This window comes from Eubalaena glacialis, chromosome 3 (genome assembly GCF_028564815.1).
Source record: "Eubalaena glacialis isolate mEubGla1 chromosome 3, mEubGla1.1.hap2.+ XY, whole genome shotgun sequence".
NCBI lineage: Eukaryota > Metazoa > Chordata > Mammalia > Artiodactyla > Balaenidae > Eubalaena > Eubalaena glacialis.
This window is the reverse complement of record NC_083718.1, coordinates 99,250,082-99,264,158: the sequence shown is the minus strand read 5'-3', so window position 1 is coordinate 99,264,158 and position 14,077 is coordinate 99,250,082. Positions and strand designations below refer to the sequence as shown.

Genomic DNA, 14,077 nt, shown 5'->3' with positions numbered 1-14,077 from the left:
TTCCCGGACCAGGGATCAAACCCGTGACCCCTGCATTGGCAGGCGGACACCCCACCACTGCGCCACCAGGGAAGTCCTTGTCTTTATCTTTTATTTTTCAGCCCTTCTCTTGGACTTTGGATGATTGACTAATCTTGATTTTCCTAGTATTACCCCATTAGTACACTAAGAATGTTTAAACAGACCCACTCTTATTATTTTTTTAATTTTAAACTTGATTTTATTTATTTATTTATTTATTTTTTGGCCACACCGTGCAGTTTGCAGGATATTAGTTCCCCAACCAGGGATTGAACTTGGTCCTGGCAGTGAAAGCACTGAGTCCTAACCACTGGACCACTAGGGAATTCCCTAAACAGACTCACTCTTATAACCGCTTCACCTCTTCATCGTCTTAGCTCTGTATCCCTCAGGACGAAAACTCAAGCATTTACTGCTTTGTAGAATCCCGTTCCTGAAAGGAGAATTTCAGACAGTTGGTAAACTTAATAATTCAAAATTTTAAAGTAAATTTATATTACAAAACAAGTGCTTTATATACATTGTTTCCCCATGGAGCTGCTCAGCAATAACACATAACCTGTTTGACAACAACTAAGAAGTTGACATTAGCCAGAAATCAGTTACTAACATAAAATCATTGTACTTCCAAATCATTGTTTCTCCCTCTTCCCTGAACCTCCCAGCTCCTCTAAAGTTCATGTCATCAGATTATACCATCCATTATCCCTCAGTTGTTCATGTCATTCACAGACCTCAAAAGGTATTCCCCTAGTATTTTAATCCTTAGAGTTTAACAAACGTCTCAATACCTCTTTCCTCACTACTGTTAGAATTCTTAGTAATTCCAGTACCCATTGAACAATCTTTCCAATTCTCCGGCCTCTCAGTTTCTTGATCACCTGACTTCCAATGATGTTTTTCTTCCACCTGACCTCAGCTACCATCTCCCATGGTTACATCCTAGAACTAGCCCATCACCGATAACTGAAACTTCTCCAGAGTTTCCATTTCAAACATCCCATCCTCTACTCACCAACTCCTCCATTTTCTGCTTACTTCCCTCTCATATCCTTTCCGACAATACTTTAACTCCACTGGGTTCTCCAGCCTATTGCTCCTGCTGACTTTTCACTCTGCATTGCAGTCCCCACTGCCTCCGTGGTAGTGAGACATGGCAGCAAGCCTCACTTCCTTGCCCACCCAGCTTAGTTTCCACATTCCAATATTATAAATCACTTCCTTGTAAACACTCTCAATTCCCTTGCTGCAGTCTCTCTCCATCATACTTGTCTAGTAATACCCTAGTCCTACTTAAATACAACTCTCAGCCTACTCTGTGCCTGCACATGACCAGAAAAAATACACAATCATGCTGACTGGCATCTCTTTAAATTCGTGACCATAAACCTCTGGATCTCTGGGTTTGTGTGAACCTGAGAGTGGGGCCTCCTTAAATTTTGCTCCCTAGGCGCCTCTCTAGTCTCACCCTACCCCGACCCTGGTAGATGCCATAGTGCACCGTTCAGCTCTCCCCTCCTGAAATCAGGCAAGGCAAAACTATATTTGTTCGTCTCCCAATCTTTAGATGTGGGCACCCCAGGGAAGAGGGTGTGACTTTGAGCAAGGCAGCTCTTAGCTAAGGGCAAGCCTCAGAAAGACTCAGCCAGAGAGTCAGCCACCAACACTCTGGCAGGTGGGAGCGTGAGTGCTCATGTTGCTCTGGCCAAGCCCTCTTGCTCTTCAGGGCCTTTGCCCTTCCTCTTCCCTCTGCCTGGCATGCTCTTTTCCTAGGTTTCCAAGGGACTCATCCTCACTTCCCTGATGCCCATGCTCAAGCACCTCATTGCTGGAGAAGTCCTCTCTGACCATGGTATACAAACTAAACTCTATCCCTCAATATTCTCTCCTGTTACTCTGCTTTATTTTTCTTCATAACATTTAGCAACACCTGACATTAGATAGTTCTAATGTTAGCTGCTTCTTTTGGCCTTCCTCTGCTAGAGTGTGTCTTCCATGAGCACAGAGGTCTGGTTTGCTTATGTTTATATCCCCAGTGTCCAGAACAATGCCTGGTATACAGTAGGTACTCCATATATACTTGTTAAATGCACAAATGAAAATGCCTTGAATTCATAGTAGTCAACTCATAGAAGACGGAGTGGTTTAGTGGAAGGATCTTAGAACGCTGAGTTAGACTGATTTTTGTAAACAACTTTAGTGGTGTAAAACTGACATACCATAAACTGCACATATTTATAATATAAACTCAATGTTTTGACATATGTATACACACATGAAACCATTACAATAATTCAGATAATGAACATATGCTTCCTCCCCACTTTTGTAATCCCTTTTGTAAATGGCAGGGAGGTACTGGGGATGGATGGATTTAATGTGCTCATTAAGGACCTCCCACTCTCTTTCTCAGCACAGGGACATGCTGCTGCCCTTTCCCTTTCTTTCTTCCTTTCCCCCTCCCTCCCTCCCTTCCTCCCAACCTCCCTTCCTCCCTTCCTTCCTTCCTTCCTTTCTTGAATGTAATTGACACATAACACTGTCAAGTTTGAGGCATAAGTTTGAGGTGTACAAGTGTTAGTTTGATACATTTATATATTGTAATATGATTACTACAGTAGCATTAGCTAACATCTCTATCGCGTCACATAATTATCATTTCTTTTTTGTGTTGAGAACAGTTAAGATTTAGTCTCTTAGCAACTTTGAAGTTTATAGTACGATATTGTTAACTATAATCACTATGTTGTACGTTAGATTCCCAGAACTTTTTATCTACTAGTTTTAAGTTTGTACCCTTAAACAACATCTCCCCAATCCCTCCACACCAGCCGACAGCAGAACCGATCACTTTGTACTGAAACAACAATAAGAACAACAAATAAAGGTGAAAAAGAAAAAATAAAACTGGTCAGGATCCCCAAGTTTAAAAGGATCATTTCACCATGTCAATAATTTCTATACAGTTTCGTAAAGTTTTTATTTAGAAAAGCATTTTTAATAGAAAAGGGGAGCATTCTACACATCACCTTGAAACCCATGTTACCGTAGCATTTTGACCCGCTTGGCATAGCTTTCTTCCACTCTCTTCTTTTTTTTCAGTCTTTGCAATACCTGTACCTGCCAGTCTCCAGGTGCCCCTAGTTACAGGTCAGCTCCACACACAGAAGGGGAGGAGCTACTTCCCGGGGTCTGTTCCCAGAATCACAGCCCCACATCCCAGCGACAAACAGTGCTGCCCACCTGGGGACCAAAGAGGACCCTGCCCACTTTGCTGTGTGCCATGTGAGTGCTCAGTCCAACAGGACGGCTGGTGGACAGGTGAAATGTTTGTCTGTGATTGGATTCAGTCTTATCTGCCTTAAAATGGTGAGTTCACCATTCCGACCTACCTGCAACTATTCAGGGGGAAAAAAAAGATACATTCAATATCTTTCTCTTTTTTTGAGGGCCTCAGGGGTGGGGAGATGGAAATCAAAATACTTTGGAGGCATACCAAGATTGTATATGTTTGTGTGTTTGAAATTTAATGCAATTTACTAGTGAAAGAAAACAAGAATATCATTATGTTTTAAGAACAAAGATTTCTGAAAAATCCATCAGCAGCTACTGACTTAGTTCAATAGGCAGATTCAGGGAGAGAAATGAAACAGTAATGTGATCTGTCTCCATCCTCTCAATTTTATTTAGGATTGCTTTGTGGTAGATTTGAGTGTTGGGAAATAATTTGTGCAAATAAATACTGTGTGTGGATTGGAAGATTGCTCACATTTTGTATAAACATGTTGTGCTAAGTATATTACTGCTCTGATTTAGGTTTTACTAGGTTTTATTGTTTCCCCAAATGGTGTTTTTCTTTATGGTTCTAATATTCTAAACTTTCCTTTTCAGGTTGCTTCAACAAAAACAGGTAACATTCTCTGAAATGCAAGTTTACCCTCCCCATATTTGATTTTTTTTTTTTTCCATTTTTTTGAGATATGTCAGAGCACACGGTTCTTTTTTTTTTTTTTTTTTTTTTTTAATTTTATTTATTTATGGCTGTGTTGGGTCTTCGTTTCTGTGCGAGGGCTTTCTCTAGTTGTGGCAAGCGGGGGCCACTCTTCATCGCGGTGCGCGGGCCTCTCACTATCGCGGCCTCTCTTTTTGCGGAGCACAGGCTCCAGACGCGCAGGCTCAGTAATTGTGGCTCACAGGCCTAGTTGCTCCGCGGCATGTGGGATCTTCCCAGACCAGGGCTCGAACCCGTGTCCCCTGCATTGGCAGGCAGATTCTCAACCACTGTGCCACTAGGGAAGCCCCCCATATTTGATTTTAATTTCCATTGTTAATTCCTGGGCTACCCTGAAATATAAAGGCTATACCAGGAAAAATATTCAACATTTTCTGAACACTCACACTGTGAGTGTAACTGGTAAGACAGATACATGGATCAAAATTTAAAGATACATCCTCATAAGATATTCTTCTTGAGTACTGAGATGTATAGAGTCATGCAGCCATAGCTTTTCTCAAACACGGTTAACCATTAGTAAAGTATTACAATGATCATCATTCCAGTCAAAGAAACAAAATTTTAGTGAAGAGCCTAATTTATATAACTTTTCTTATTTGTCTTCTAAGGAATTAGAGGAGAAAACTAGAAACAGTTTTGATCAAAATTCTCTAATAAAAGATGCTCTAATAAAAGATTCTCTAATAAAAAGATTAGATTCTCTAATAAAAAAGATTTTATACTTCTAATATTGCATCCTTAAAATATAGACAATGAAAACCCAGAGCTGGAAAAAGGCTTTCTTTTAAGAGATTTGATCACCATTTTTCTTGAATAAATGACTGAAGGCAAGGATAATTTCTCTACAGGCCTCTCCTGGTTCATACATTCTAGAAATTTAAGTCCCTAGAATGGAAACTTATGTTCAATGGAATTTAGATGATCTGAAGGAACCATATAATATCAATTATATCACCAATAAACTCTCTTAGTAATTCAGCACAAATAAGAACAAATTTTATTTCTTATTTTGTATATACCACAGAAAAGGAAATATAAATAAGGCAATTAAAATGTTTGATATAGATTTTTGGCTGAGCCATAAAATCCGTGCTTATACAATAGGTTTTTAAAAATTATTATTTCATGCTTTATTCTTACTCACTTATTCTTTTTTTTTTTAATCAGTGATCAATTTTATACACATCACTTTATACATGTCAATACCAATCGCCCAATTCAGCACACCACCATCCCCACCCCACCGCAGTTTTCCCCCCTTGGTGTCCATACGTTTATTCTCTACATCTGTGTCTCAACTTCTGCCCTGCAACCCGGTTCATCTGTACCATTTTTCTAGGTTCCACATACATGCGTTAATATACGATATTTGTTTTTCTCTTTCTGACTTACTTCACTCTGTATGACAGTCTCTAGATCCATCCACGTCTCAACAAATGACTCAATTTCGTTGCTTTTTATGGCTGAGTAATATTCCATTGTATATATGTACCACAACTTCTTTATCCATTCGCCTGTTGATGGGCATTTAGGTTGCTTCCATGACCTGGCTATTGTAAATAGTGCTGCAATGAACATTCGGGTGCATGTGTCTTTTTGAATTACGGTTTTCTCTGGGTATATGCCCAGTAGTGGGATTGCTGGGTCATATGGTAATTCTATTTTTAGTTTTTTAAGGAACCTCCATATTGTTCTCCATAGTGGCTATATCAATTTACATTCCCACCAACAGTGCAAGAGGGTTCCCTTTTCTCCACACCCTCTCCAGCATTTGTTGTTTGTAGATTTTCTGATGATGCCCATTCTAACTGGTGTGAGGTGATACCTCGTTGTAGTTTTGATTTGCATTTCTCTAATAATTAGTGATGTTGAGCATCTTTTCATGTGCTTCATGGCCGTCTGTATGTCTTCTTTGGAGAAATGTCTATTTAGGTCTTCTGCCCATTTTTGGATTGGGGTGTTTGTTTCTTTAATATTGAGCTGAATGAACTGTTTATATATTTTGGAGATTAATCCTTTGTCCGTTGATTCGTTTGCAAATATTTTCTCCCATTCTGAGGGTTGTCTTTTCATCTTGTTTATGGTTTCCTTTGCTGTGTGAAAGCTTTGAAGTTTCATTAGGCCCCAGTTGTTTATTTTTGTTTTTATTTCCATTACTCTAGGAGGTGGATCAAAAAAGATCTTGCTGTGATTTATGTCAAAGAGTGTTCTTCCTATGTTTTCCTCTAAGAGTTTTATAGTGTCCGGTCTTACATTTAGGTCTCTAATCCATTTTGAGTTTATTTTTGTGTATGGTGTTAGGGAGTATTCTAATTTCTTTCTTTTACATGTAGCTGTCCAGTTTTCCCAGCACCACTTATTGAAGAGACTGTCTTTTCTCCATTGTATATCTTTGCCTCCTTTGTCATAGATTAGTTGACCATAGGTGCGTGGGTTTATCTCTGGGCTTTCTATCTTGTTCCATTGATCTATGTTTCTGTTTTTGTGCCAGTACCATATTGTCTTGATTACTGTAGCTTTGTAGTATAGTCTGAAGTCAGGGAGTCTGATTCCTCCAGCTCTGTGTTTTTCCCTCAAGACTGCTTTGGCTATTCGGGGTCTTTTGTGTCTCCATACAAATTTTAAGATGATTTGTTCTAGCTCCGTAAAAAATGCCATTGGTAATTTGATAGGGATTGCATTGAATCTGTAGATTTCTTTGTGTAGTATAGTCATTTTCACAATATTGATTCTTCCAATCCAAGAACATGGTATATCTCTCCATCTGTTGGTATCATCTTTAATTTCTTTCATCAGTGTGTTATAGTTTTCTGCATACAGGTCTTTTGTCTCCCTAGGTAGGTTTATTCCTAGGTATTTTATTCTTTTTGTTGCAATGGTAAATGGGAGTGTTTCCATAATTTCTCTTTCAGATTTTTCATCATTAGTATATAGGAATGCAAGAGATTTCTGTGCATTAATTTTGTATCCTGCAACTTTACCAAATTCATTAATTAGCTCTAGCAGTTTTCTGGTGGCAGTTTTAGGATTCTCTATGTATAGTATCATGTCATCTGCAAACAGTGACAGTTTTACTTCTTCTTTTCCAATTTGTATTCCTTTTATTTCTTTTTCTTCTCTGATTGCCATGGCTAGGACCTCCAGAACTATGTTGAATAATAGTGGTGAGAGTGGACATCCTTGTCTCGTTCCTGATCTTAGAGGAAATGCTTTCAGTTTTTCACCGTTGAGAATGATGTTTGCTGTGGGTTTGTCATATATGGCCTTTATTATGTTGAGGTAGGTTCCCTCTATGCCCACTTTCTGGAGAGTTTTTATCATAAATGGGTGTTGAATTTTGTCAAAAGCTTTTTCTGCATCTATTGAGATGATCATATGGTTTTTCTTCTTCAATTTGTTAATATGGTGTATCACATTGATTGATTTGCGTATATTGAAGAATCCTTGCATCCCTGGGATAAATCCCACTTGATCGTGGTGTATGATCCTTTTAATGTGTTGTTGGATTCTGTTTGCTAGTATTTTGTTGAGGATTTTTACATCTATATTCATCAGTGATATTGGTCTGTAATTTTCTTTTTTTGTAGCTTACTCACTTATTCTTGAGACACCTTCAGGATTGACCAGGAAGCTGTGAGAAGGACTATTTGGCCATAAACAAAGTTATTTTTAAAAAATCAGTGGCCCTTCGATTGGACAAAATCTAGTTCTGCTGTCTCTTAGAGGGTCCCAGGACCACAGGACACACTGAGCCCTCAGAACGGGCCTCTTTTTAGTCCCACGTTATCCACACTATTTGAGAGAAAGAATGGGGCAGACTGATATACTGGTGATGCTGTTAATTGATTCATCCTGTCTTTTCAATAGATGTGATGTGTTTTATTGATACTGTATAGGAGGTTTCATTTGGGGTGTGTGTATTCTGATTCTTTTTTGGGCTCTGGCATCGGCTGTTTATCTGTGTCTGGCCACTGGGGCCACATGGGCTAATTTAGATCTCTGAGTTGGTAGAATGCACAGATGCTGTGACTCAAAGGGTTTCATTTTTGACTAATCAGAGTGGTTGATTGCAAATCTAGGGAATAAATTTTTCTCTTTCATCAGTGCAGTTAGCGGGCCAAATACAGAACAAAGAAAGAGTGAAGAACCGCTGCTGATTTATGGAGACTTACACGTCCTGCTCAATCTTCTCATGTCTTTAAGGGAAACATAGTACAGAGGTGTTGATCTTTTTTCATTGCTGTTACTGGTCAGATCCTGCTCTAGAACCATGTGTAAACAGGCAATCTGTCTCTCCAGCCTGTGCTTACCCCAGAGTCTCCATAATCCCACCTTCCCTGGCAGCACCCACTCCATGGCAATGCCATGCAGTCAGGCTTTTCCAAACCCCAAAATTGCTCGTCCTGGTTCACACACACACACACACACACACACACACACACTAACCCTTCCTACCTTTCAATGTGCCCTTACATTCACTATTTTACTTAATCTTTACCATCTTAAGATGTAAGTATTTTACATTTCAAAGTAAACTCAAAGATGTAGGAATTATTAATATTCCATATACTCAAGGAAGAAAACTGAGACTAGAAGAGGTTAAATCACTTGTACGTGTTCATAGACAGAAGTAAATGGCAGAGCCAGGGCTCAAACCCAGCATTCTGAAATCCAAATCCTTTGCTATTTTCCCATCATGAAGCCCCGCGTTTCATCCTGCTGATACTGGCTTCATGTACTACTATGCTGGGCAAATGTGCCCCTCCCAGCTCAATTCGATACGACAAATTTTGTGGAGTCCTCAGGCCCCTTGACAGGCCTGTGGGGAGATAGCCGGTGCCATGCCAGCCTTTTAGATGCCTTTCAAGCCACTCCATGAAGGCACTGTCACGACAATGTCTAGTTTGGTTGTCATTTGTCCAGGAAATTAGTCCATTCCAATGAGCAGGACTGGCTAACAGGAGATAAGATGAACAATGGGGACAAAGGAAGCAGCAGGGATTGAGAGACACCGCAAAGTTAGAGGAAAGAAGGCATTAACAGAGAACAAATAACTGGGGGAGCAGAAAAGGGATGAGTGTGTAGGAGGGATAAATGTGAGACCCCTGTGGGGGCTTTCTATCCTACAACAGGGAGGGGACATAGGCGCTTCCCGCAGAGTCAGCTTCTGCTGGCAAATGGCTAAGATGAGCCCCTGCAACTTTTCCCCAGCATTTATAACCATCATAGTTTTCTTTTGATGGCAAAGGAGACAGTCCTGGGTGATGTCGAAGGAACGTCTGGCCAGTGCACAGTGGACTCTTTGTTCATTCTTGCAGCATGGTTATTTCTGAGATGCTGCCAAAGCCAACTTTCTGGGCTATGGGTACAGAAAGAGAAGTTGTCTGTATCACGCACATGGGGTTTTGCAGGTTGGGGTCTGTTGGAGGGAGGGAGTTGATACTGACAAATCACACATTTGGACGGTATTTACTTCTCCTCTTTGCCCTAGAGTTTTGTTTTGCACTTTAGTTTTGAATTTGGCATATAGTGATTTTACCCAGCAAATGCAGTACTTTAAATATAAAAGACCAATTGCCAGCTTCAAACCTAAAACCCAGATATTTTTGTTTGACCTTTTCTTCTACTTGGACCTCCTACACCCAGGGCATTTTTGAGTCCGTGGAGTTTTGCAGAGTAGTAAATCTGATTACCATGTTGTATCTTCTACCCCATGCCCAAAGTATAGGAATGCCTTGTGTAAACTCATGACATAAGCATTCACGGCCTCCTGGCAAACCATGGCCAGGCCCAGGTGAGGAGGGACCCTGGCATCTCATTCTTAGGCTGGGGCAGATGTTTTGATAGAGAAGGAGAGAATAAAGTTTATTTTTATTTTATATAGAAGAATCTGAAAATTGTTACACTCTGATAATATTAAAGACAGTACGCTCAATTATGAAGCAAAGAACTCAATTCTCCCCCTTCCTCCATTAGATTAAATGCCACTTGGAAAATGTGCAAAGTGCATGAGTGGAAATCACAGCCTCGACAGAGGTGGGGGATGGAGGTGGACCCTTGCTGGAGACGGAGTCGCATAGAGGTGGGGCAGGAAGGGGAGACCCATGACAAAGCATGCCGGGGGATTCACAGAACGCCAGACTGAAGTAGCCTCCAGAATGGAAGCCCTCAGTTACTCTCTCCCTCCCCTCAGAGTTCTTCTCCCAAATCACTCCCTACTCTTAGTTAACTCTTTTAAAAGTACAAAAAGTGCAAATTATCCGAGAGGCAACTGGGAAAAACCTCTTTGAAGTCCCATTCCTGAATGGGAGATTTGAGCTTTCTTGCTCTCTTCTGGAGAGTAGCTTTGCCTTTCTTTTCCTCTGTTTTTTTGTTTGTTTGTTTGTTTGTTTCTTGATCTGGAAAATAAGGGCAAGGTTTATGTCTGAAGGATGACATGAGAATGACTTAGTTTGAAAGTAAAATGATGAAAGAAGTAATCCTTACAGGTACCCTAGCTAATGTACACCTTCAAAATCTCTTTCAGCTCCCAAAATACCCACTATTGATCAGGCGTATTCAAAAATCAGCAACAGTATCACTGTGGAATGGGCTACAGTGCCAGGGGCCACCGGTTACCTCCTCACGGCCAGAGACGGGAACACTGTCGTTGAAACCGTGGTGGCCAATTCCCCAGGCACTGTGACGGGCCTGAAGGCTGCAACCTTGTACCAAATCACCATCAGATCCATCAGTCCTGCTGGGAGAAGCCAGGCATCGCCTCCAAAACAGGCAAAGACAGGTAGCTGGATGCTCATCCTCTGTTGAGCAATCGCTTGTGACCTGCATCAATTACACTGAGGATGCAAACGCATGATGTAATTTTGTATCATGTGAATGTCTATGATTCAGGGCTCAGAAGTGAAAGCCACCAAGTGACTTTTTTTTTGGAATTCACATGTCTGTGGAGGAGGTGGTATGTAAATTCCAGATGCTTTGGAAAATAAAACCCATTTCTGGGCATCTTTAAAAGCATCCGTGCTTTTAAATCTCTGAAAAAGGGATTTCTGTTTCATTTTTTGTGTGTTTGTTTTATAAATTTATTTATTTATTTTTGGCTGCATTGAGTCTTTGTTGCTGCATGCGGGCTTTCTCTAGTTGCGGAGAGCAGGGGCTACTCTTCGTTGCGGCGCGCAGGCTTCTCATTGAGGTGGCTTCTCGTTGCAGAGCATGGGCACTAGCGTGTGTGAGCTTCAGTAGTTGTGGCACACGGTCTCAGTAGTTGTGGCTCGCGGACTCTAGAGTGCAGGCTCAGTAGTTGTGGAGCACGGGCTTAGTTGCTCCGCAGCCTGTGGGATCTTCCCGGACCAGGGATCAAACCCGTGTCTCCTGAATTGGCAGGTGGATTCTCAACCACTGCGCCACCAGGGAAGCCCAGGGATTTCTGTTTTTAACCTCAATTATCAATAAAGACCATGTGGAATAAAGAACACATAGAAGAGATTTTGCTGCACTTTGACTTGTTTGAAATAAAACCATTTAGAGTTTGTCATCAGCATGACTTAAATTGATTTGATAAAGTTGTACCTCGGCATATTTCTGAAAGGTTGCATGCATGTTAAAATAGTATAAACTATCATTCCCCCCATTGATTTATTATATGATTACAGGGAGGTTTTATCTAATTTCTTACCAACTTCCAGTTGAAGGTATGCCTAATGTTAGAATTTCTCTGTTCCCCCTTCCTCTGCTGAGTCATCTGTAATTAATACACATTTAAATAACAATTGTTTAATGGAACTCTGCCATGAATCCTATTGCAAAGCAAATAATTTTTTTATAATATGGATAATCAACCTCAAATTACTATTCCTAAATTTGAATTAGCCTCTCTTGCACTTTCATAACACAAATGCGCAGGTTTTTGTCTTTGTAGTGCTGGCTGCACCAATTCTACAAGTAAGCTCTCCAAGTCCAGACTCTATTCTTGTGCGGTGGAAAAGCGTATATATGGCAACTGGATTTTCTGTGTCCATTATGCGAGCTAATGGTTTGGGGAGAATATGGAAAGAGAATACCACCAACACCTCCTTGACATTCACCAGTTTAAACGCTGGGACTCTCTACACCATAAAGGCCTATGCGTGGAATGCCAGCGGAACACCTGGGGATGACTCCACCTGCAATCAGAGAACAGGTAAGGACTTCGCAGCTCAGTCCCAACCTTCTCCTTTTTGATTAGTGAGAAGGGCTGTGCATTGCAGTCACTGAGAGCAGCGTTAAGTGGTAAGTACAGAGCAGCTGGCAGCAGCTATTTAAATTGATTATGAGCTTATTTATAGTGTCCTGATAATTCCTCCTCAGTGGTTTAAATGCTTATGGCACGTGTAAAGAAATGCTGCTCAGGGCTTCCTTGGAGGTGCAGTGGTTGGGAATCTGCCTGCCAATGCAGGGCACACGCGTTCGAGCCCTGGTCTGGGAGGATCCTACATGCCGCGGAGCAACTAGGTCCGTGGGCCACAACTACTGAGCCTGCGCGTCTGGAGCCTGTGCTCCGCAACAAGAGAGGCCGCGACAGTGAGAGGCCCGCGCACCGCGATGAAGAGTGGCCCCCGCTTGCCGCAACTAGAGAAAGCCCTCGCACAGAAACAAAGACCCAACACAGCCAAAAATAAATAAATTAATAAACTAATTAATTTAAAAAAAAAACAAAAAAGGCAGATGCTTGCTTAAAAAAAGAAAAAAAAAAAAGAAATGCTGCTCAGAGTGCACAGCGCATGGCACCACCCCCCCCAGAGCCAACTTATTTTCAGCTTACATGTTCAATATCACACAGCAGGAGATAATTCTTATTAGGTTTACCAGTCACCTCTTGTCCCTTCATAGGTTCAGACCAAGAGTAGAGACAAAAAGAACTGGGCCAAACAAGAATTTATTCAGCAGACATTTAATGAGTGTGTCCCAACTTTCAGCTGGCATTGCTCTAGAGGCACAGCAACAAACAAAACAAACTTCCTGTTATGGCACTTTGTGCCGTGGTGGGAATCAATATTTCAGATATATTTCCCAAAGTCCTCAGTTTGGGCCTGAGGTCAACGAGGGGCTTCCCACCACCTTTCCTCCAGCTGTAGGCTGAGAAGCTGATGCATCGTCTGTGTTCTCACAATCCCCATTGCAAGGATACCTGACCAGGGCGTCCTACTGCGTGATAACTAGATGCCCAAACTGAGCTGCTGCTCTGATCCAAAAGAACGAGATGGAGAGAGAGGGAAGGAGAGGGATTTTTCCTTCTCTTGAGGCAGAGTGAGTCATCCTCTGACAATATGGCCTAGTAGATGCCGGACTCACCAACCAGATTAGCAGTTTCATCTCTTGGGGAGGACCAAGGAGAAAGTGGAAAGAAACCAGAAATGTTCTCTCCAACAGTTCCTACTTTGGAGGGGAGTGGAAGCCCCATTGTCTATAGGCCGAAGCAGAAATGTAGGGAGAAGTGAAGGGTTTGCCTTTTATATTACTTCTCCAGGTAGAAATCAGAGCAAGGTGGCCCTAAGGTGATTCATGATGGGCCTGGTGAGTCAGGATGTCTGTGACAAACCAGTCTCTCTGGGCCTCTTCCAAGACATTCACTCATTCTTTCTCTCCACAAACATTTATTGAGGGCCTCAAGCTTTTTTAGGAGGATAAGCCTGAGGAAAGGAAGGCATATTTCTAAGAATGCAGAGGAAATCGTTTTGGAGATGCTAAAAAACTGCCTTCCTGTGTGACCATCACACTTGATACTTTCCTTTTTTCCCTTTGATTTAGAATAGAAAGTCTGCTCTTCTGTAAACAGCTGTGACCTAAAAGCTCTTACATGTCTTAGCATGTGTCAAAAGTAAAGAAGGAATGTTGTTGAAACTAATCTGTTTAACTTCATCAATCTATAATAGAATATTTGACCTACCACTTGATAATATACCCACATGGCCCTCTTAGCCCTTCACATTTATAACTTCATTTAATTATTTCTATCACTTATCAAATGGTGCATTCACTCATTCATTCATTCAAAATGTTTATTTA

The 14,077-nt window shown here is 41.2% G+C and overlaps 1 protein-coding gene across 1 annotated transcript in view; it reads left to right on the top strand.

Annotated features, from left to right (window-relative positions):
* Window positions 1–14,077, top strand: part of FNDC7 (fibronectin type III domain containing 7) — a 32,029-nt gene that overhangs the window by 3,250 nt on the left and 14,702 nt on the right. The window contains exons 3-6 of the mRNA XM_061183880.1: window positions 3,166–3,390; window positions 3,913–3,931; window positions 10,563–10,817; window positions 11,952–12,212. Of these exons, the coding sequence (XP_061039863.1) occupies window positions 3,166–3,390; window positions 3,913–3,931; window positions 10,563–10,817; window positions 11,952–12,212 (760 nt within the window). The remainder of the gene's footprint in view (window positions 1–3,165; window positions 3,391–3,912; window positions 3,932–10,562; window positions 10,818–11,951; window positions 12,213–14,077) is intronic.